The sequence below is a fragment of the Caretta caretta genome, chromosome 20 (assembly GCF_965140235.1).
Source record: "Caretta caretta isolate rCarCar2 chromosome 20, rCarCar1.hap1, whole genome shotgun sequence".
Taxonomy (NCBI): Eukaryota; Metazoa; Chordata; order Testudines; family Cheloniidae; genus Caretta; species Caretta caretta.
This window is the reverse complement of record NC_134225.1, coordinates 11,227,277-11,251,609: the sequence shown is the minus strand read 5'-3', so window position 1 is coordinate 11,251,609 and position 24,333 is coordinate 11,227,277. Positions and strand designations below refer to the sequence as shown.

Genomic DNA, 24,333 nt, shown 5'->3' with positions numbered 1-24,333 from the left:
TTGTACACAATTCCTGGGGTAATCTTTGTGTTGTGTGCATTTCCTCAATAAGCCATTAACATTGTTTGTCCTTTTTACTGTTGTGCCAGACAGAGTGCTTGAGGGTGTTTTCAGCCTTACGACGTGTTTCAGTAACACATACATAGCCAGACTTCATAACTTCACATATGATGATAGCACATACAATACAACGAGATATTAATGTCCAGCAGATCAAGACTTTTAGAATGATACCTCACAAGGCATACTTTGTACAAAACATATCCTAATTACATGACAGTGGTGAATATTGGGGTGCCAGGGTATCACAGATGGCATTATGGGATGGATAATGTTGCACGTTGGGAAATTTACCCCTAGCTCCCAGAGATCCCTAGGCCAGTCATTTCTGTCCCACAACACGTTGCAAAAAATTGTCAAAAAACATTGTGTAGGACAGCAGCACATGTCACACTGGGATACCTACCTGTGATGCAGCAGACTTTGCATCAACACAAGCTCTTCTGATGAGTACACATAATGCAGATGCAAGCAGGCAAGTATGCATGCACACGAGCTTTAGGCAAACTTCAGCAGCTGTAAACCAATGTAATGTGATGTGACAAAGTGAGAATTTTCTGTAATATTTTTATGAATCCTATGTGTGCCTCAGTTTTCCCTATACACAGTATGGTTACTCAGTGGGTGAAAAAGGATTGTTTGCTCACAGGGCAGGCTAAGAGCCCTAGATATGAATGTTGCCCAGGTTTCTGAGCTGTGATGAGTCATTAAAAAAGACTGGTTGAGTGTGACATACTGCCCTGGGGTGCAACTTGGAACTGTCTACTGCTGAGCCCTCTATCTCACAAGCCTGGGCTCCCTCTCATACTGTGAGGCCATGACAAGCTGCAGACCCCTCCAGGTCTTACACCCACACAGCCATACACATGCAGGGACACACTCAGCTGCAGTTACATGAATGCTTCTCCTGGCCACTCATGAAATAACAATAGAGAGGCTCTAGCCAACTTCCTCCATCTCCCTAGCATAGGACCCCAGAGCTGTACCATCCTGCCCTGGTCAGAAGCCTGACCAGTGTAAGTTATTACCCAGTCGGCCCCTCCCTCAATGTGGAGAGGACAATGCACCAGCCGCTCCTGAGCAGATTTCCCCTTGCACTTCAAACAACACATTGTTTTAGATAAAAAATATAAAACAGATTTATTAACTACAAAAAGATAAATTTTAAGTGATTATAAATAATAGCATACTGTGACAAAGATCCTCCTCTGCCTTGGTGGGTCCTGCGCTTATTGTCACACTGAGGCCAACCCCATATCCATGGAGAATACATGAAGGCAACAGCAAAGCCAATCACCAGGACATTAACACGAGCAACCAACGACCCAGAGGGAGATGGATTCCCCCACCTCTCAGCAGGGAAGCTGAGAAACATTCCCCAGCTCGAGAACAAAGGACAGGGAAGGTATGTGTATGTGGGGTGGGGGTGAGGAGGATAAGAGTGGCTGCTGGGAGGGGTCAGTGCTGTCACCTGAGATCTGACCAAGGAGGTCAGACTGAGAGACAAAGCTTGAATGATGGGGTTCACTACAGCTTGGCTGGGCTCTGCCTAACCAGAGTGGACTTGGACTATGCTTTAACCTCCATTTCTCCGCTAACCTAAGGACTTCCTATGCTGTGTTCCAGGTAACTAATGAACCCGACTGTTTTGACATCACTGTTTGAGTGTCACTGCAAATGCTTGCTGAGATGCACTAATCCTTGAGGAGCGGACAGGTCTCCACCAGGAGTTTGTCTCAGTTGGACTCACGAGCAGAACTCATGGGATGTGGCAGGGGGGCTGGAGCCCCAGAGGTTCAGTCTCAGGAGGCAGTGAGGCTGAGTGGTCCAACCTGAAGGAAGAGGGAGACCCCTTGGGGGTCTGGCACATGGAAGTTCCTCCAAGGGACTGTCCCAAAGCTGGGAGTCTAGCACTGATCATGTGGATCAGTGACACTTGCATCAGTTTGTAGTGTAGACATGACTTAAGTAAACTGGGAAGAGCTCGGAACTCTCTGTCTCTGGGGCACGAGCCAACTTGTCACTATCAGGGGTCAGGAGTTGGGAACTTTCCCTAGGGCAGGTTATCCCATTACTGCCACTGCAGGGCTCCTAGCATCTTCCTCTGAAGCAACTATGCTGACAGTCTCGGAGCCAGAAGACTGGGCTAGATGACCCCTGGTTTGATCCCATCTGGCAGCTCCCATGAGCTGGGTCCTTGTGTGTGTCCTGCCCAGCTTACACAACACGTTCTGGGACTGGAAACCAGCAGGAGCAGTCAGGCATTTCCCGGAGACTCTGTGGTAACATAATTGAAGGCCCCAAAGGGCTGGAGGAACAGGGCAGGGAGCAAGAAACTGCAGAGACTGCTGTTGGGTAACTCTGGGAGCTCCCAGTACCACCTCAAAGGGAGGGGATGGGGTGGGACTTTCCTACAGAGGGTCTAGGAGACAATGGGGGAGGGGGATTAGCTGTCGTGTAGGACGTGCCAGCAGCCAGGCAGCGGAGCGGGGTGAGGAGCTGGTAACTAACCCAATGAGTGCCTCAATCTTTTCATTTGCATGTTTCCCTTAACCCCTTGGCCATTGGAGGGAGCAGCACACTCCAGCCCAGGTCTGGGGAGTCTGGCAGGATAACAGCTCCGCCCAGTGAGTGTCAGCAATAAACTCCCCAATGAGAGGACACTCAGAGATGTCTCACACATTAGTACTTGGATTATTAATTTCTACTACCAGAGCACCCAGAGTCCTGGGGCCATATGCATGTTGCGGTGGGCGGAGCACAGCTATAGACTCAGCCGGAATTTCCAGCCTTCCGCCTAGCTTAAGCAACCAAAATTTTTTAAAAGTGGATTTTTTTGGCAAGGTTGGTGTGCACGCCTCTCCGTGCATCACTCAGCTGTTACCATAACCACCGCACTCTCCTCCTACAAGGGATCCAAGCAAACTTCCCCAGCGCCTTCTCCTCTGGCATTGCCGTGAGCCTCCCATAGATAACAGGGACGGGTAGACAGGTGTTTGGGAATTCGGGAGTCTCCTTCTCACTGACACCTTGGAAGCTTCATCTGCTGCGTCTCTGGAACAATGAAGACCTGGATCCTTCTCATCACAGCAGGAATTGCCTGCAGCTTGGCCTCTGGCAGTAAGTAGAGATGCTTTGTTTCACACGATGCTATGACAGCCAGAAGATCTTCCCAACAGGGGCTTGACCATGGAAGGGTCTGAGGCATCTTCCCATTGGGGCACTTAGTGTCTCTAGGGTGACCAGATAACAAGTGTGGAAAATCAGGATGGGGAGGGTAATAGGGTCCTAAGGGGAGGGGGTGGGGTGGGTAATAGGGCCTCTATAAAACAAAAACCCTAATATCAGGATGTCTGGTCGCCCTAAGCACCTCTAGGAATTGCTCAGCTCCTTGTGAAGTTGAGGCCCCTGGGGCTTAGCAGGAGAAGGTTTGATAAGAACGGAGAAACTGGAGGCTGTTCTAGTATTTGGAGTGTTGTGAGGGCACAGCCATAGGTGCTGGAGCTGGGGGGGCTGCCGCACCTCCTGGCTTGAAGTGGTTTCCATTATACACAGGGTTTACAGTTTGGCTCTCAGCACCCCCACTATACAAATTGTTCCAGCACCCCGGGCACAGCCACTGCTGGGGTTATACCTGTCTCAGCAATACTGTCTGGGCTCCTCCAATTATTTATTGTGAATAATTTACACCCCATCCCTGAAAGTGTCCCCTTTACTTTCTGTCCAGGCACAGGCTGTGATTTGATCTGATTTGTTTTTCATTCATGGATAGTTTGTGAGACACTTTCCATGGGCTCCTCGGCAGTGCTGGGTGAAAGCCATGACTATTTCTTTCTCAGATACCTTCTTTCACAAATGTCACCATTATGCACCAGTGCCACACTGAGTGAGCAGTTTGTGACTAGCTCTGGTGCTAATCAGATGATAGAGGCTAATTTAAAGTTTGAAGGTGTCTTTTGCTCTTTATGCAACAAAGACAACATGAAGAAATCACCAGGGCACAGTCAGGTCCCAAATAACCAGGTTTACTAAACACACACAGCATGCCCACCCTCATTACACGCAGGCTGCTGCTCTGCATGGTTCTTGCAGCTATGGAAACATGGTGAGCACCACTAGAAGGCTCACACACTATTTAAAGGGATATTACCCTTTTCTGATCTCTTACATCTCTGAATAATGAATTCAACAGTTCATATTTGCTGTGAGTATTAACTCTCTGTGATTGGGTGTTTGCTCTGTTTGAATGGTTAGTCAAGTCATGTGATATTGTCTCTGATTGAATGACCTAACCTTTCTAAACAAGAGGATTCCCTTTTTATGTCCAGTTGAAATCAATCCCTTTGCAGAGGCCCAGCCCCAGTCCCATGCTCCACTGGCCTGGACCTCTGACGGGGGCTGAAGTGCAGGGGATTTGTGCAAGCTCCCTAGGCATGGGGCAAACTTCAGTCTCTGGGAATGACCTAGGACCAGGTTTGACTCTTTAGTCAGCAAGGATGAACTTGTTGCTCTGCTAGGGGAGCTGGACACTCCAGTCCCAGAAACTCCCAGGAACTGTGCATCTGAATCCTTTAGCCAGCTTCGAAAGTCTCAGCCCAAGCCACTAGCCAAAGGCCTGATTTGCTCCTGTCTTCCACCTTGTGAGCCATCTCCACTCAGAGGCACCGACTGACTTTTCTCCAGGGGTGCTCCACCCCAGCTCCGCCCTGAGGCCCCGCCTCCACTCGGCCCCTTCCTCCAAGACCCCACCTTTGCTCCACATCTTCCTGCCCCTGCTCCGCTCCTTCCCCCAAGGCCCCAACCCTGCTCCGCCTCTTTCCGCCCCCCTTCTGTGCTTTCTTTGAGGGCTCCCCCCTCACTGCTTGCTGGTCTCCGCCCTCTCCCAAGCCCCTCCTCGAGCTGCTAAACGGGTTTGGTGGCGCTGCCTATCAGCTGTTTGGTGGCATCCCTGAACAACTGTGACTGGTGGGTGCTGAGCACCCACCATTTTTTTCCATGGGTGCTCAAGCCACAGAGAAAAGTGGGGGTGAGAAGCTACTGCTGAGATTGGGACGCGTTTGGCCCTCACTTGGCTCAGGAGGAGATGATGGCATAAGGTGCAGATCTGGGGAGAATCAGGCCCTAAATTCAAGGTGAAATGCTTCTGGTGGGTGGTGAAATTTGGTCATTGTGAGACAGGTGTTTGGGGCCAGGGCCTGTGCACTGAGCAGCCCTGCTACAGCCAGCTCACCCACGCTGACCCCCCGGCACTAGCTTCCCCAGGACAGCTTGGTGCAGCAGGTGAAGGGGGTGCAGAACAGGGGTCTTCAGAGGTGGCGGAGCAGGGTATAAACAGGTGTAGAACGTGGGGCTGTCTCTCTTCTCATTAAGATGGGTGTGACTCTGGAGTAGCTGTGTGAGGGGAGAGCTGGGCCCAGTGTGTGAATAACTGACCTGGGGAGACAATGGAGAACACCCTGTGATCCTGGGAACAATGCCTTTAAAGCAGAGGCCCCCAAACTGTGGAGTGCACCCCTAAGGGGGCACGCAGGAATGTTTGGGGCGGGGGGGTGTGAGCGGTTGGGCCTGGGCCAGCCCCCACAAGGGGTTGGGAGGGAGCACCACCCAGCCCCACTTCCAGCTCCACCTCCAGCTCTGTCTGTTCTGGCCACGTCCCCAGCTGTGGTCCCGGCTCCCAGCCCTGTGCCTGGCTGCATCCCCAACCTTGGGACAGCTCCATTCCTGTCTGTGGCCCTGGCTGCCGGCCCCCACTGGGGCCAAGCTATGACTTTGCTCCCAGCTCCGTCTCTGCCCCCAACTTCGGCCCCTAGCCATCGCTCCATTCCTGGTTCCGACCCTGCTCCCAGCCCACCCGCAGCTGCAGCGCCAGACTAAGCCCCTTTACCCCCGTCTACATTTCCACCCCACCCACCCTTGGAGCTTTGGCCCTGCTCCTGGCCCTGGCTCGGGGGGTAGGGAAGGGAGCGTGCACAGGGGTAGGGGAGGTTGCAACCCTGTAAAGTTTGGGGACCATTGCTTTATGGGCTGAGCTTCCCAGACAGAGAGGCTGGGTGTGATGCTGGGAAGCACAGCCAACTGGAATGGGACACAGAATAAAATGCCTTAAGCACTGTGTGATGCTTGAACCCCGCACCCTTGTCTCCTGCCAGCATCCGGGGTGTCCCAAGTCTGGAATTTCTTTGGTGCCTTGGTGATGGTTTGCAGCAAGTGGCCTGGATGATTTCATTGTACACTGAGCTCACGGTACTTCCTGAGGACACACTGGACTCACAGGAGATGCTCGGTTTGACTCAAGATTTGTCAGGAGTTCGCAGCATTAGGTGGCACATGACGGGGATGTTTCATCATAACCAGGTTCTTCTTCCCTCCTGAACTCTCATGAATGAAGGCATTTGTGCAATGCTGCCACACAGAAGGAACATTTTTGCTTCCTGATACTATCTAGCAATTAGATTACCCTTGAAGCATGAGGATTTACTGGTTGCCCTTGTAATTTGTTTCCTGACTAGTGCAAGGGCAGAAGTTATTCTTGTTGGAAAGTGACTAGTCTAAAATAACGTGGCATACTTCTAAAGAACCTGGAATCTAGTAAACGTTAGTGGATTTTTCTTGATCTGAATGAATACAAACAATTGAAAATCCAAGCAGCAATCCCTGCTGGAAAGACTCTGTGAAGCTGCAGAACTGGCTGCGCAGAACTGTAGGGAGCCTAATTCTCCCTTATCCTGCACTGTGGGCAGTCATTAACCCTGTGCTGGGTGAGCGCTGAGTCAGAGTAATGCTGCCACTGAGTCAGGATCCTCTGGCCAACTGTCAATAAAGTCAATGTGAATGTTTCCACTGCCTTACTGGGAATGACGATGGTATGAGGTGACAGAACAGGGGAGACTCAGGTCCAGGGTATGCAGAGGGCATTGTGGAGCACCTTCAGGAACTGAAAACCCAGCTGGCTGCTGGCTGGAGATTTATGTAGTAGGAAGAGAGCATGAGACATAGGCCCTTGTATTAGAGGCCTGAGGCCTGGGATAAAATAGTGGTCAAAGCTTTACTGAGATAAAGCAAAGACAAGCTGTGAGCAAGAGGCAGGAGGCAGCGAGAGGCTCACAGAATCTGGCAAGAAGAGGGCTGATATTGCAGAAATACACATTCCTAAGAACTGCTAAGTACAGAGGACTCACACAAACACATCCCGATATCAAGTGGTACCAGAACATCCCAGTATCAAGGGTGGTACAAAAACATTCCCCAAGGATAACAGGAACACCCTGACCCCTCCTAAAAGATAAGGTCAGGATGACAGTATGTAATAGAGATGTTTTGATCAAACCAACATGTACAAGGTGATGAGTAATAACTAGCCACGTCAGGGGGCAGTAAGTAATGCTGTCAGAGGGGCAGTATGTAACTTGTTTGTATCGGGGTACAAAGATGTATCTCAGAGGGAGTGTCTTTGTCTAGCCTAGAGAGGAATGGAAAGTCCTGCCATTCACTGAACTGGTCCTTTGTTACAGGCACACATGTATTAGTGGTCCGGTAGAGTCTGCGGGATACTAGTACCGTGCCTTCATACCTTAATGCAGTGTTTCCCAAACTTGGGCCAGGGAAAGCCCCTGGTGGGCCGGTTTGTCTACCTGCCGCGTCTGCCGGTTTGGCCAATTGCGGCTCCCACTGCCGCTTTCCCTGAACAAACGGCGTCCCCAGTTTGGGAAACACTGCCTTAATGGATCTTGTGGCCATTGGGTGGTTCATTCAAGGTCTGCTGTGTCAGCTTTCAATGCAGCTAAACCACAAGATAGCTTAAAATGCTTTTGAGCCATGTGTTTAACCATTTGAGTACCATTATTATCGAAGCCAGTAGTGTGACTACTTAATGATCCTAGAAAAGTTTGCACTGGCATTAGCTTCTGTACAGTGTTAATTGCTTTTAGCAATTGTGGGCATTTGTGTAACATTTGGACAGTTAATTCATTGATTTTTAAGGCATTGAGCCAGGGCCACATGATTTGCAAACAAGACAACGGGCTACACCGCTAATTAATATTCTCCATAACAAGCACGTGCCTGCCTGTATCCCAGAAGTTGAGAATTTGTACAGAGGGGCTTTAAAGGGGATTTCATGGGTTTGGAGATGAAACGTCTGACCCATTTGTGTCTGTGCCAGCATATGAGGGTGGGTCAGGGTGAATCACACACCGGGGCTTATCATCTAGTGCTGCATCAGTCCAAAAGAAGTTGCATAAAGGAACCCAGTCCATGAGGAATCTGCATACAACTAAGATAGTACACAGGGAAGCTCACAGGTCCAGGGCACATGCTCCTGGAGCTGTAAGGCACTGAAGCACTGATACTGCGAGGCATGGCCATGCTATGGGCTCACGAACAGCCCCCACTGATTCCCACATGAAGCAAAGCCAGCAGGAGCCTGGCTCCTTCCACGGGGATTGCTGGATCCCAGGCGCAATATCACAGTATGACAGTGTGCAGAGGTTTCCCACAGTCCTGGCGTGGGGCAGGTGAGCCCAGGATTGTGGGAGCACTCCAGGGCAAATGCTAATTGCCTCCACTTTCAAGTGCGTCTCATAAACCCTGACACAGCAGGCGAGTCTGTAGTTACGGCTGATTTATGGCAGGGAAACTTAAAGCCTCTCTTAGTCACTATTGTTGGTGACGTTTCAAAGGTGCAGTCACCAGGTGCAGCTAAAATGACGATGGCATGAGGTGACAGAACAGGGGAGACTCAGGTCCAGGGTGTGCAGAGGGCATTATGGAGCACCTTCAGGAACTGAAAACCCAGCTGGCTGCTGGCTGGAGATTTATGTAGTAGGAAGAGAGCATGAGACTGACCTCAGCTGGGGTCCAGGAGAAGTCAATGCAGCCCAGTAAGGGAGGGGCCTGCATGCATGGGCAAAGATGCCTTTAAGTCACTCTGCTATTCCTGATCCTAGGGCCAATGTTGGATCCTGGCTGTTCAGTTCAAAGTGTCGCTGCCTGCACTGCGACCGGGTCACTCCCCTCCCAGGAATCTCTCCATTGCTTCTCCATCACATTCATGCTCCTTGCCTGCAGCCTGGCTGGCTGGCTGTGTTGCCCACCTCAGCTCCCTCTCACTTCAGACCCAGACGAGAGGCGGCTGAGAATTTTACCTCAAAATGCTTTTCTGGCTCTTTCATTGGAGTATTCCACAATGGTTGCGGCAGATGAAATTCTTTGGGTTTTTGGTGAAAAGCCAAAGGCCAAAACATGGTTCAGTTTTCAGGAATCAGAAAATAAAATATTTTAATTTTTTTCATATTTTTGATGACTGAAAAATGTGAACTAGTTGGGTGGAAATTTTTGGTCTTACCAAAATATTTCACTCACCCAGATAAAATGTTTCAGTTTTCAGTTACCAAAAGAGGGAACATTTTCATTTTTAATGCTTTCTATTGGTCAACAAACCCCCCGCCCCCCCAAAGTCAGACAATTGTTTTTGGCAAAAACAAAACCTTTTCCATTTTCAGTGAAACTTTTGGCAGGGAAGAAATGCCAGTTCCCAAGCAGCTCTGCAGCCAATCCAGTCCCACCACGATTCACGATTCCTAGATTCCAAGGCCAGTAGGCACCACTGTGATCCTCTAATCTGACCTCCTGTGTAACACAGGCCACAGGACTTTCCCCAAAATAATTCCTAGAGGACATATTTTAGAAAAACATCCAAACTTGACTTACAAATTTTCAGTGATGGCAAATCCACCATGACCCTTACATTGTTCCAGGGGTTAATTATTTTCACTGGACTGCTCATTGGGTGGTGCAGCCATGAGTGGGCCATGTCCAAATAAGACAGGGTAGCCCTGCTCATACCTTCCCGTCTCTCAGCCTCTCCACTGCCAGCTACAGACAGTCATGGCTTTTCCTTTCCCTTTATTGCAGCTGCTGAGGATAAAGAGGAAACAGAGTCAGCACATGCCAGCTCTGCCATGTCTATCAATGCCTATCAATGCCTAGGGGCTGCAGTCCAGGATTCACAATGCTGGGAATTAACACAACTTTCTATTAACTCCCTTGCCCTTCCCAGGGTGAAATTCACCTCAGCACAGGCCTGCAGTTACCTCAGGGCTCTGCCACAAGCCAGCGGGCTGTGGCCAGGGGATTCTCTGGCCTGCGTGACAGGTTTCAGAGTAGCAGCCGTGTTAGTCTGTATTCACAAAAAGAAAAGGAGGACTAGTGGCACCTTAGAGTCTAGTGCCACTAGTCCTCCTTTTCTTCTGGCCTGCATGCGGCTCAGACTAGATGATCAGAACGATCCCTCCTGGTTTTAGAATCACAGAAGCTATGAAAGCAGGGTTAAATGGGGCTTACCAGCTGCCTAGGACTCGTGCCGCCTCCCTCATTCACAGAGTCGTCAAATTCAAGGCCAGAATGGACCATTGTGACCATCCAGCTCAAGCTCCAGCACCGCTCAGGGCATGGAACCACCCAGAAGCCCCTGGCTGAGCCAGTCCCACACTCGATGAGCAGACTCCAGATCATGGAGACTCCACTGCGTGCTCTGCGCAGGATGACTCGCAGCCTCTGCCACGAACAGAACCACTAGGTCCGATCCAAACATCCCTGAATGTTAGAGAATGTTAGGCTGGGAGCCAAACGTTGCGGGTTGAGACCATTGCTACTCACCTATGCCACGTAGTTGACTCAGCCAGCAGCAAAAAGCTGAGTACGATTGACGCCCCTTCTCCCGGCCTGGGCCAGAACAGCCTCTCCGAGGGGATTGCGCTGGAGCATCTGTGCACACAACCATGTGGCTCCAGGTCACTGGTCACTGAGAAGGAACTTCCATCCCCGCAGGTGATCCCCACTTACCCATGAGGGAGTGTCTGCACCTTCCTCTGGAGCAGGTGGAATGGGCAGCTGTCACAATGTGGATCCCGGCCCGCGTCATTGGTTGGAGTCAGCAGCGTGATTGCTGCATGACTAGCCCAAGGGACGGTGTTGCCACCTTTTAAACTAAACGCTTGTTTTTCCTTTCCCCCAGGCTTGTACACAGATCCCGACTCCTGCAGGGGGCGCTGCCACGAGCCATACAACAAGCAGGATGAGTGTCACTGTAATACCAAGTGTGAAAAACATCGCGACTGCTGTGAAGACTATCATATGCACTGCAGCAAGGGTGAGCGCCCTCTGGGGGGGACACGGGGCTGGGCTGGGCTCTGGGTTGCTTCCCAGCACTGCTGTCGCTCTCCCATTCCATCCGTCATTATCGGTTGTGATTATGGTTCCAACTGTCTGTCCAGTTCTCACACTTATTGGTTCCAAATGGAGCACGGAGAACAACACAGCAAAGCAATGCACTGGCTGTGTGCGCGTGTGTCTGTGGGTGCTTGAATGTGCCCTTGCATGTGCAAACGTGTGTGTGCGTTCCCACGTGTGTGATGTCCTCGAATGAGTAGAAAACTGTGACAATCAGGCACCAACCGCTACCTCGGTTTCTCTAGATAACACATTCCGTGTAAGTCCCTGGGAAGTCCACACAACCCAGGTACCTGAGTCTGGGACCATCTACCGAGCGATCGTTTGCTTTCTTTTTTCTTTTCACTTAATGTAGATGGGAGACAGAAGGACCCCATGGCCGGGCCGGCAGACTCCATGGGTGAGTAGCCGTACTTATCGCTAGCAAAGTGTGTGACCTGCGGCCATTTTCCAGCCATCCCCTGCCTGTTTCCCCAAACCCCAGGCTCTGCACATGTGTTATTGCTCTTCATTTCCTATCAGTACAAAGGCCATGGGTTTCCAAAGCTGGGAGTCTCATGATTCAGCATTTTTACTGTAATGATGGCAATGAGGGGCAGGTAACAGCCCGTGGTAGAAAAGTTGTAGGGCTGTGTGCCACAGAAGTAAATCCAGGTGTAAACCTGGGGGGGCATGATTTGTAATAAGGTGCAGATGAAAGGTGCTAGGAGGTGTCAGGCAGTGTCATAAGGCCTCGCGGTCCCCATGTGCCTCTATGGCCTTAAAGAGTCATGGACTTTAAGGCCATTGTGATCATTCAGTTGGAGCTCCTGGATAGTACGAGCCAGAGGATCCAGCAGGGTCCTTGTGTGGGCCCAGCAGTCAGTGATTGTAGTGATAGTCTGTGACTGGGCTAGAGCAGATCTTTTTGAAGGAGACACCCGGGCTTGATTGAAGAACTCCGAGTGACAGAGAATCCCCAACACCCCTTGGTGAGCTGCTCCAATGGGAAATTCCCCCATTACTACAAATTTGCATTTCATTTTCGGTTTCAATTTTTCAGACTTCAGCTGCCGCCACTGGATCTTGTTCTGCCTTTGTCTGCCATTCAAAAAGCCCTCTGCTACCAGAAACCTCCTCCCCATGTGGTTCTTACAGACCCGGCTCAAATCACTTCTTAACCTGCTCTTGGATAAGATAACAGATAGAGCTCCTTCAGTCTGGTTTTCCTGACTTTGAATCATTCCTGTGGCTTTTCTCAGAACCCTTTCCAATTATTCAACCTTGTTTCTGAAGTGTGGGCACAATATCCAGTATCAGGCTTGCCGATGCTGTATAGAGGGTGTGACAGGGTCAGGCCAGATGGCTATTGGAGAGTAATAGAAGGCAGATATATTAGCCCCAGGCTAAGTAGGTCCCTTTTCCCTGGGTAAGGTAACAGGACAATCAGGAACCTTCTGGAGACAATTAAGACAGGCTGATTAGAACACCTGCAGCCAATCAAGAAGCTGCTAGATTCAATTAAGGCAGGCTAATCAGGGCACCTGGGTTTTAAAAAGGAGCTCACTTCAGCTTGTGGTGTGCGTGTGAGGGGCTGGGAGCAAGAGGCACTAGGAGCTGAGAGTGAGAATGCAGACTGTTGGAGGACTGAGGTGTACAAGCATTATCAGACACCAGGAGGAGGGTCCTATGGTGAGGATAAAGAAGGGGTTGGGAGGAGGCCATGGGGAAGTAGCCCAGGGAGTTGTAGCTGTCACACAGCTGTTCCAGGAGGCACTCTAGACAGCTGCATTCCACAGGGCCCTGGGCTGGAACCCAGAGTAGAGGGCAGGCCCGGGTTCCCCCCAAATCCTCCCAATTCCTGGTCAGACACAGGAGGAGTCAACCTGAACTGTGAATTCAGAAAAACGGCCAAGCTGAGGGCTGCCGTGAAGCTCGAAGGCGAGCAAATCCGCCAATAAGCGCAAGACCCACCAAGGTAGAGCAGGAACTTAGTCACAAGGGTAATAGCACTTCCCTGCTCTGACTTGAGATTCCTGTTGATATGGCCAAGCACCGTGTTCACACTCCCAGACACAGCCACACTGGGACCTCATGTTCGTTTGGTTTCCATCATCAACCCCAAGTCCCTTTCAGAGTCCTGCTCTCCAGCACACAGAGCCCATCCTGCCAATATGACAGACATTCTTTGTTCCTATACCAGAGAGGAGCCGATCTCTCCGGGATCCCTCCCTGGTTATCTGAGTGAGGAGATCAGGCTCTCTTCTTGCCTGTACAGATGTGGGGCATGACATAGACCCATGGGATCTGTAGCATCAAGCCCCTTCTATGCACAGTGCAGGTAGATGGTGCTGTGTGGTGCTGGGGGAAGCATTTCTATGTATATCTATATCCAGGAACAAAGAATGCAGGCCTACTCTATCCTTGGAAGCAGTGACTCTGAGAAAAATTTGGGAGTCATGGTGGATAATCAGCTGAACATGAGCTCCCAGTGTGATGCTGTGGTCAAAATGGCTAATGCGATCCTAGGATGCATAAACAGGGGAATCTTGAGTAGGAGTAGAGAGGTTGTTATACCTCTCTGTTTGGCACTGGAGTGGCTGCTGCTGGACTAATGTGTCCAGTTCTGGTGCCCACAATTCAACAGGGGAGTTGATCAATTGAAGAGGGTTCAGAGAAGAGCCATGAGAATGATTAAGGGATTGGAAAACATGCCTTATACTGACAGACCCAAGGATCTCAATCTTTTTAGCTTAACAAAGAGAAGGGTAAAGGGTAACTTGATGACAGTCTACAAGTACCTACATGGGAGCAAATATTTAATAATGGGCTCTTCAATCTAACAGACAAAGATCTAATATGATCCAATGGTTAGAAGTTAAAGCTAGACAAATTCAGATAAATAAGGTGCAAACTTTAACTGTGAGAGTACTTAAACTTTATAATAATTTACCAAGGGTTGTGGTAGATTCTCCAACACTGGCCATTTTAAAATCAAGACTGGACACTTTCCTAAAACAAAAGGAGGACTTGTGGCACCATAGAGACTAACCAATTTATTTGAGCATGAGCTTTCGTGAGCTACAGCTCACTTCATCAGATGTATACCGTGGAAACTGCAGCAGACTTTATATACACACAGAGAATATGAAACAATACCTCCTCCCACCCCACTGTCCTGCTGGTAATAGCTTATCTAAAGTGATCAACAGGTGGGCCATTTCCAGCACAAATCCAGGTTTTCTCACCCTCCACCCCCCCACACAAATTCACTCTCCTGCTGGTGCTAGCCCATCCAAAGTGACAACTCTTTACATAATCAAGTCGGGCTATTTCCTGCATAGATCCAGGTTTTCTCACATCCCCCCCACCCCCATACACACACAAACTCACTCTCCTGCTGGTAATAGCTCATCTAAACTGACCACTCTCCAAGTTTAAATCCAAGTTAAACCAGAACATCTGGGGGGGGGGGGTAGGAAAAAACAAGAGGAAACAGGCTACCTTGCATAATGACTTAGCCACTCCCAGTCTCTATTTAAGCCTAAATTAATAGTATCCAATTTGCAAATGAATTCCAATTCAGCAGTTTCTCGCTGGAGTCTGGATTTGAAGTTTAATAGTATCCAATTTGCAAATGAATTCCAATTCAGCAGTTTAGGCTTAAATAGAGACTGGGAGTGGCTAAGTCATTATGCAAGGTAGCCTGTTTCCTCTTGTTTTTTCCTACCCCCCCCCCCCTCCAGATGTTCTGGTTTAACTTAGATTTAAACTTGGAGAGTGGTCAGTTTAGATGAGCTATTACCAGCAGGAGAGTGAGTTTGTGTGTGTATGGGGGTGGGGGGGATGTGAGAAAACCTGGATCTATGCAGGAAATAGCCCGACTTGATTATGTAAAGAGTTGTCACTTTGGATGGGCTAGCACCAGCAGGAGAGTGAATTTGTGTGGGGGGGTGGAGGGTGAGAAAACCTGGATTTGTGCTGGAAATGGCCCACCTGTTGATCACTTTAGATAAGCTATTACCAGCAGGACAGTGGGGTGGGAGGAGGTATTGTTTCATATTCTCTGTGTGTATATAAAGTCTGCTGCAGTTTCCACGGTATACATCTGATGAAGTGAGCTGTAGCTCACGAAAGCTCATGCTCAAATAAATTGGTTAGTCTCTAAGGTGCCACAAGTACTCCTTTTCTTTTTGCGAATACAGACTAACACGGCTGTTCCTCTGAAACCTTTCCTAAAACACTGGTTTTCGATCCAGGGTCCGTGGACCACTGGGGTCCACAGACTATGTCTAAGATTTCCAAAGAGGTCCGCACCTCCATTCAAAATCGTTTAGGGGTCCACAAATGAAAAAAGGTTGAAAAGCCCTGTGCTACAAGATCTGCTCTAGTTCAAAAAGGAATTTATGATGAGATTACTGGTTCTGTGGATGAAGGGAAAGCAGTGGATGTATTGTTTCTTGACTTTAGCAAAGCTTTTGACACGGTCTCCCACAGTATTCTTGTCAGCAAGTTAAGGAAGTATGGGCTGGATGAATGCACTATAAGGTGGGTAGAAAGCTGGCTAGATTGTCGGGCTCAACGGGTAGTGGTCAATGGCTCCATGTCTAGTTGGCAGCCGGTATCAAGTGGAGTACCCCAAGGGTCGGTCCTGGGGCCGGTTTTGTTCAATATCTTCATAAATGATCTGGAGGATGGTGTGGATTGCACTCTCAGCAAATTTGCGGATGATACTAAACTGGGAGGAGTGGTAGATACGCTGGAGGGGAGGGATAGAATACAGAAGGACCTAGACAAATTGGAGGATTGGGCCAAAAGAAATCTGATGAGGTTCAATAAGGATAAGTGCAGGGTCCTGCACTTAGGACGGAAGAACCCAATGCACAGCTACAGACTAGGGACCGAATGGCTCGGCAGCAGTTCTGCGGAAAAGGACCTAGGGGTGACAGTGGATGAGAAGCTGGATATGAGTCAGCAGTGTGCCCTTGTTGCCAAGAAGGCCAATGGCATTTTGGGATGTATAAGTAGGGGCATAGCGAGCAGATCGAGGGACGTGATCGTTCCCCTCTATTCGACATTGGTGAGGCCTCATCTGGAGTACTGTGTCCAGTTTTGGGCCCCACACTACAAGAAGGATGTGGATAAATTGGAGAGAGTCCAGCGAAGGGCAACAAAAATGATTAGAGGTCTGGAACACATGACTTATGAGGAGAGGCTGAGGGAGCTGGGATTGTTTAGCCTGCAGAAGAGAAGAATGAGAGGGGATTTGATAGCTGCTTTCAACTACCTGAAAGGGGGTTCCAAAGAGGATGGCTCTAGATTGTTCTCAATGGTAGCAGATGACACAACGAGGAGTAATGGTCTCAAGTTGCAGTGGGGGAGGTTTAGATTGGATATTAGGAAAAACTTTTTCACTAAGAGGGTGGTGAAACACTGGAATGCGTTACCTAGGGAGGTGGTAGAATCTCCTTCCTTAGAGGTTTTTAAGGTCAGGCTTGACAAAGCCCTGGCTGGGATGATTTAACTGGGAATTGGTCCTGCTTCGAGCAGGGGGTTGGACTAGATGACCTTCTGGGGTCCCTTCCAACCCTGATATTCTATGATTCTATGATTCTATGAATCAGGGAAGGTCTCTGGCTTGTGTTACACAGGTCACACTAGATGATCACAGTGGTCCCTTTTAGACTTATATGGTCTGTCTCCACTGCAGCTGGTAGCGTGCCTTGCAGCCCGGTAGACAGACACATTAGCACTGCTTGAGCTAATGTTCTAAAAATAGCAGTATGGACGTTGAGGCATGGTTAGCAGCTTGGGCTGGCCACCTGAGCTTAGACCCAGGCAATCAGGCAGCCTTGGACTCTAAACTGTCACTCCCCCATAATTACCTGACTCCAGAAGCCAGGGCTTGATGCAAAAAAATGAATAGTGTGAGCCTCCTGGTGAAATCGTTAGAGCTAGCAGCACTGCTCCTAGCCGTGATGCCCTTGCCCCAATGCACTTGCAGTCTGTGGATAATCCAGCCCTGGGCTGAGACCACCATGAAGCCTGGGCACCCTGTGGGCTGAAGTGGTCATAGAATCATAGAATATCAGGGTTGGAAGGGACCTCAGGAGGTCAGCTAGTCCAACCCCCTCCTCAAAGCAGGACCAATCCCCAATTTTTGCCCTAGATCCCTAAATGGCCCCCTCAAGGATTGAACTCACAACCCTGGTTTAGCAGGCCAATGCTCAAACCACTGAGCTATCCCTTCCCCACAGCCACAGCCTTGTGCTCCCCATGCCCTGGGGTGACTTTTGCCTTAGCAGTGAGGTCGTACTGGGGTTTTGGGGCTCTCCTTCTTAGAAGCCTCAGTTCTCCCTCTCCCCAGCATTGCTGAGGCTTTCAATAGCCCTGCCCCACCCCCTGCAGCTCTGTGTTAAGGGGAAGCCAAAATCAGGACAAGCTCCCTGGCGTGGGGCAACTGAGTCACTGGAATTGCTGAAAGTTGGGTGCTGGGCCCTCCCCCAAGTGTAAGGTCCCAGACCTGGCTCTTCACATCCACTCATCTGCTTGTGCAATGGCCCTGACCCCTGCAGAGGGATTCTCCAGCAGTCACGACTCCATCACCAACGAAGAGCTCCTGAGCATCTCCGAACAGCTTTACAAGGTGGACCACAACAAAGCCCAGAAGTCAGACATCAACATTAACCCGCAGCATCTCATCTCGTCTGCCGAGACCAGAGACAAAGAGGATCATTCTCCTGAGCCGTGAGTGCTGTGTGCGCTTGCCATTGCCTTGGGCTGGGTGACCTGCTTCCACCCCACACAGCTCCAGCATGAGGGTGGAGCGTGGCCGATGCCATGCAGGGCTTCGAGCAGGGAGCCTGCACGGGAGGGGATGGGCCAAAGGGCCATGTTACGATGTTAGAAAATGCAAGTTCCTGGGGGGGTGGGAGAGAGCAGGGAGAGCCCTTCTGATTGCTAGGGCCCCAGCTGGGGGGAGTCGGGGGAGTGGAAGGGGCAAGCAGGGTGGGGGGCAGTTTCAAAGATCTTAGGCCTAAATTTTCAAAAGTGCCCAGTGATTTTGGTCACTGGACCTGAGACAGTTTAAAGGGGCCTGATTCTCAGGATGTGCCGAGCACACTGGCTCTGGCAGTCCAGGCCCTTTAAGGAACCAAACGTTGGGCACCTGGAGTCCCTGGTCACTGGCCCTGGTTCCACGAAGCTGGCCGTTCCTGCCCCCCAGCTCCAACAGTCTCTCCATTTCAGACTCTACACGTATGTCAACGAGAAGCTCTTCTCCAAACCCACCTATGCCAGCTTCATTAAGCTGCTGGATAATTACCAAAGGATGACGGGCAGAGGGGAAGCCTTCAGTGCTGAGCAGCTGAAGGAGCAGGAGAACTTCCTGCAGGAGGTCATGAAAACGGAGCTCATGAAAAAGCTTTACAATTTCCTGCACAAGAAAAGTAAGTGGATTCTGTGCTGTGCCTGGAGTTAGCACTGGGCAGGGCCCGCTGGGGTAGCACTGGGGAGCCAGCACCTGCTGGGGTAGCACTGGAAAGCCAGGGCCTGCTGGGGTAGCAATGGGCAGCCAGGGCCTGCTGGGGTTGTACTGGGAAGGGCCTGCTGGGGTAGTACTGGGTTGCACCTGCTGAGCAAGGGATAGGCCCGGTCACCAACCTTCCTGCCGAGTGTATTGCTCAGACTATCTGAACATGCGAGTTACCCTGAGAACAGGTGTTTCATTCATCCAAGCACTTTTCTGTGGCTGACAGCAGGAGGCGTTCCTCAAAATCAGGGGTGTGTGCAAGGGGTGGGCAAGCAGGGGCACGGGCCCCCTAATAATCGTAGTGGGCACAGAACTTCTCTGGTCCCAGGGCCATGGAGATAGGGAATATCAAGCTCCTGCCAGGGCCGGGGAGGGAGGGGGGAGAGTGAGCTTCTGTGTCCCCCAAAAAAGGGTCAAATTTAAATTCCTGCGCACATCCCTGCTCAAAGTTTCGGGGACCATTATAGGACACTCCTCCATCACTACCAGCTCCCATGGCTGCTCTCAGCAGAGAAGCCAGGGTCTGAATGGGCCACAGAACCTGAGCACCCCCTCCCTCCTGGTGGGCTCTGCCCGCTGGTGGCATTGGGGTGCCCACTCTCTGCTTCCGCTGTGCTGGGGGCACACGGCTCCCGGGGCTGCCAATGCAGCAGTTCTCTCCAACACTGAGAATTATGAACCAAGAAGGTGGAGCAGCTGTGCAACGGGATGGGTCCCTGCAGGTGGGAAGATTAATACATCTAAAGAGGGGCACGGTGCATGGGCAGCTGCCCAGCACTGCCTAAGCACTGGCTGAGCACCCAAAGTCATGCCTGGCAGGCCCAGAGCTCACTGTAACACCTGGGATGCCCGCTCTGGAGCAGAGGCAGACTCCTCTCTGGTTCTTCCAAAGCCTGGTCAGGAGTCTGGAGGGGATCTGCCCAGAGCACGTGTAACCCAGGCCTGATGGGTGTGGCGCTCTGTCCCTCTCCAGTGGCACCTAGCCCATCTAGAGATTGATAAGTCTGCTACAGCCTTGGCTAAGAGCCATGTAGCTTTTAGTTCATCAGTAGAGGCTCATGCATTTAGCTCCAAAGCCACCGACCCAACCGGGTCTGTCAGCTTTACACAAGGCCCGGAAGATGCCTCTCTCGGAAGTTTGGTTTCCCTCCTTTCACTCACTCGGGGCCCCGTCTGTGTTGCTTTCTCTCCAGAGCGCTACAGCACCCAGGAGGAGTTTGTCAGCGACCTGAAGGAGATGTGGTTTGGCCTGTATTCTAGGGGCAAGGGTGAGGAAGATTCCAGCGGCTTCGAGCACGTCTTTTCAGGTGCAGTACGGTGCTGGGTACACACACCCCAGGCAGAGGCTGGCTGGAGTGATGGGCCGGGCTAGTGAGTACTGAGCAGACTTGCTCCCAGACGAAGGTAGAGGAAACCCTCTTCCCTCTAGGCGAATGCACGTGCCCAGCCAAGCTCTGCGGGCGCAGTGTCGCTAGGCCTCTTCCTCGGAGTGCAGCTAACCAGTGACTCTCTCCCTTGCTATTTAGGGGAAGTCAAAAAAGGAAAAGTGTCCGGATTCCACAGCTGGATTCGTTTCTACCTTCTGGAGAAGCAGGGGCTGGTTGACTACTACAGCCATAACTATGACGGGCCGGTAAGTATGGCTGATGCAGGGGCGGCTCGACCAATTTTGCCGCCCCAAGCAGTCGCCGCCGAATTGCTGCCGCCCCCGGACACGGACAGCCGCTCCATTCTGACTGCCGCCCCAAGCACCTGCTTGGAAAGCTGGTGCCTGGAGCCAGCCCTGGGCGGATGGGCTAGTGAAATCCAGCCCAGCCCCACTGGAGTCAATGGGCCAGATCCCTGGCTGGTGTAAATCGGCATCACTCCTCTGGCATCCGTGACATTTTGCCAATTCATGCTAGCTGGGCGTTTGGCCCCGTATGTGCAACGCGGAGGGTTTTCAAAGCAGTCTCAGGGACCCAGCCAGTGCAATCCCATTGGAATCCAAGGACAGTTGAGTGCTTGCTCTCTTCAGTTCCGTTGAGGATCCCAGCCAGTATCAGCAATGGCTTATTTGACCCCAGTCCGAGTGTCACATCAGGGACACTTCCTTCAGTGCTTTTTTCCTGCCAGAACCCCGGAGGGCAGGATGGGAAGGGCTGGACATGGGATAGACGAGCTCCAGCATGGAAGGACTGCCAAGGGGAAGCATTAATTTCCTTGTGTGGTAACGTCCTCTTGCTCTGATATTGCTGTAAACGAAAGTGTCCCTGGATCTCTGGCTGGGTCACAGCGCTCACCCCCCACTCTCTCTCTTTTTCTTTAGTGGGCCTCATACCCTGACGTGCTGGGGATGCAGTTCAGCTGGGATGGCTATTTCAAGGAGGTGGGCTTTGCCTTCATTGGCTGCAGCCCTGAGTTTGAGTTTGGCCTTTACACTTTGTGCTTCATTGCTCGGCCGGGGAAGATGTAAGTACTGTGCCTGTCCCTAGTGTTTGTCCCTTCCAAGTCAGAGAGACCTGGTGGGTGAGATCATGTCTTGTGTTGGACCAACTCCGCTCCAACAGTACTGTGTACCTTGCATGTCACTCAGCCTGCCCCATGGAGGGGAAGGCCATGAAGCCAGCAGCACCCACTCCCACTACCCTGTGGTGGAAGGATATTCACCCAGGCTCTGCTTAGCCCTGGAATTTCAGGGCCAAGGTGGGCACACAGACCTGTCCCATCATGCCTGTTCCAGGTGACCTCCTCAGTCTGACCTCCCTGCTGGGCTCCTAGTCAGAGGGAATCCCAGCCCTGAGCCATCCTCTGACCAAACACAGCCCCTCTCACAGCATGGAAGTATCAAGTAGAATTTACCCCATGCCAAGGGCCACTGCGAGGTCTACACATCTCCTCAGTCCCATGCCAGGCCTCAGGGGTGGTATGGGTACAGGGTTGTGTTGGGAGGAGTTTGGGAGGCCTATGAGGGCTTGGTGGGCAGGGGAGCCTAGTTCTGGACAGAATATGGGGTGAGGGGAATTAAGAGGAGGCTTGCCTTGGCCTAGGTGATGTGGGGGAGACATGAATCCAATTGCATTCTGGACTGAGCTCTGGGGTCAGAGTGGCTGCCCTCAGCACTGCCTGGCATGGGCTCAGTCCCTGAGCACTGAGCTGCTCGTCTGCGAGAGGGGTGGAGTCAGGAGCGAGGCCATGCTGAAATGTGGGCTTTCCTCCTTCAGGTGCCGGCTGAGCCTAGGGGGCCACCAGCTAGGCATTCAGACCTACACCTGGACCAAATCCTCCTATGGCAACGACAGGAAGTATATAGCGACTGCCTACGTGACATCATCCTGATGCTGCCAGCGATCCCAGCTGCGGGGAGGCACGGGGAGGTGGAAGGGTGGTGGTGACATCCTGGGAGCATGCAGCTGCACCAGGAAACTTGGGCTTATAGAAGGGGCACAGGCTGCAAGGTGCTGATCGCGCCCTTCTGCACTTGCCAGGCCTGGGCCCTGCCTTGGCAAGGTTAAATGATTTTGCTGCATAGGCATTGTGTTTGCATGATGCTGAAGGAAGCTGGGGCCCTCCAAGATGCCTGCACAATGAAGAAAGGAAGGAAGACAATGTAAACTGTCTGTAGCCCTAAATAAGCACCCAGTTCCCTTCCCAAGCATGTGTCCCTCGTCCCAGCAGAAGGGTGATAAGAAGTGTTGAGTGTCTAATGTGACAGATGGGAATTAATGCAGACAAGTTAAATAAAAGAAGCTTTGAAGGAGTTGGCCTTGCCCCCTTTGTGACATGTTGACTGTCGGGCTGCACAGACTCCTCTCCCTGCCCCTGGGATGTGGGGGTGCTAATTTCTTCAGCTATTTTCCATTGGCTACACAAGCAGAGGGTTGCTTTGGGTGGAGAAAGCTTCTCCTTCTCAACTGGCATTGTGGCTGGGTTTGGCCCACAGGGATTGCCAGGAACGATCAGTACAAGGCCTATGGAGTTCCACGGACTTCTGGCCCATGGCCACAGCTCATCAATGGTGCTTGGCGTTGACCTAACTGCTTGCACTGAAGTCACTGGTAGAACTCCCCTTAACTGCAATGGCATAGCTAGGGCAATGCTGTGTGCCTTTGGACCATTGCCCCGCCAAGTTCTGCTGTAAAGCTGGAAGCTCCCTGGAGACCTGGATTTACACTGGTGTACATGGGAGCAGAATCCTTCCATGGTCTCTAAAGCCACTGGGGTCCCCGACAAGATCTAAGGGCCAGACAGTAGCCTTTAGCCCTTGGTCTGGATAGAGGATGATGTGGATCCACCCCAGGGAGAGGGATCATGCCCTTTCCTTCCTGCCAGCCCGAATGGAGATTCTGCCATTAGGACCCACCAGGCAGTGGGTACACCAGGTCACTCACGGGGAACCGAGGGGCGGGAGGAGTAGCCGCAGTCTTGCTGTAGTTGCTGTCTGGGAGCGGGCATTGCCTGAGTGCAGACTGCTCTGTGGCCATAAGGTGGAGATCACTGCACATAAGGTTCTGCCAAAAGCCTGCTCTGAACTAGGGTGGAAGCTGGCTGAGCCACTGCTCCCTGGCCATGTGCCTCATGCCCCCGAGAATGCGAGGGGAGTTCAGCTCCTATGGACATTCACTCCTGGCCTCCCTGTCGGGGTGGCCATCCAGGGGCCTGCTGGACCCCAGTGCAATGGCAGATATAGTGAAATCCAGCTGGGAGCAGGACAGAGATTCCTCCCAAACACACTGGCACCTTCCTGTATAAAAGACAAGGGGCATGGCAGGAGATGCATTTCCCCACAAAGGGGCCTTGGAGGGGAGCTCGATCTGATAACAAAGGGAAAGTGTTGTATTAGCATACCCCAGCAGCGGCCAGACCACCAGAGACCAGGTGCTTTGTGGTAAGAGCTGCATGCCGGGAGCCACTTGCTGGGCACACCACAGCCAGCCTGTAGAACCCAAACGCTGTGTTTGAGCGCCATCTACTGGCCCCATATCCACTAACTTCTGGCCTCCATATCCACTCACTAACTAGTGGCAAACACACCTCTCATTGAGGGAGTTCTCCTGTACTGCTGCATGTACACACAGTGAGGGACAGTCCCTACCACAGAATGCACCAGAGCGGCAGGGATCACCCCACTTTACAGAGTGGGAACGGAGGCCAACATTCCCTTCCTGCCAGTCAGGCAGCACCAAGGGCAGCCAATGGGCAACAGAGAATTCCTCTGGAGCTCCCTGCTCGGACAGGCATCAGTACTGGCTTTGCTCCCTGCCCCTCTGCCTCCCACAGGGGATGTGGAGCTCTGCAAACTGGGACAGGCTTAGGCTGAGGGAGCTGTAACTAGCTCCCTGCCCCCACCCTCCAACCAGTGCTCTGACACAAGAAAGAATCTGGACCATTGAGTGACTTGGCCTCCGCCCCCAGGTCTGACAGGGAGTCTGAGGCAGAGATAGGACCAGAACCCTGTACCTCTGCCAGATGTCTTCCCCACAAGCCTGGCCTTCAGCTGAGTTCACATCTGTCCTTGAGTCTCCCTATGTGTGTTGCCTTCTCCATCTCTGTTA

The 24,333-nt window shown here is 51.5% G+C and overlaps 1 protein-coding gene across 1 annotated transcript; it reads left to right on the top strand.

Annotated features, from left to right (window-relative positions):
• Positions 1 to 2,976: 2,976 nt before the first annotated feature.
• On the top strand, positions 2,977 to 22,515 carry ENDOU (endonuclease, poly(U) specific). The gene is made up of 9 exons (XM_048834434.2): positions 2,977 to 3,180; positions 11,075 to 11,209; positions 11,645 to 11,689; positions 17,844 to 18,015; positions 18,517 to 18,716; positions 19,993 to 20,106; positions 20,326 to 20,432; positions 21,108 to 21,250; positions 22,003 to 22,515. The coding sequence occupies exons 1-9, from the start codon at positions 3,123 to 3,125 to the stop codon at positions 22,115 to 22,117; spliced, it is 1,089 nt and encodes a 362-aa protein (XP_048690391.1). The 5' UTR covers positions 2,977 to 3,122; the 3' UTR covers positions 22,118 to 22,515.
• The last annotated feature ends 1,818 nt before the right edge of the window (positions 22,516 to 24,333 follow it).

Bases quoted from the DNA above. Each gene is read 5' to 3' on its own strand.
- ENDOU (XM_048834434.2), top strand. From the start codon at position 3,123: ATGAAGACCTGGATCCTTCTCATCACAGCAGGAATTGCCTGCAGCTTG. The intron at 3,181-11,074 runs GTAAGTAGAGAT...CCTTTCCCCCAG, and splicing joins CTGCAGCTTGGCCTCTGGCA to GCTTGTACACAGATCCCGAC. The intron at 21,251-22,002 runs GTAAGTACTGTG...TTCCTCCTTCAG, and splicing joins ATTGCTCGGCCGGGGAAGAT to GTGCCGGCTGAGCCTAGGGG.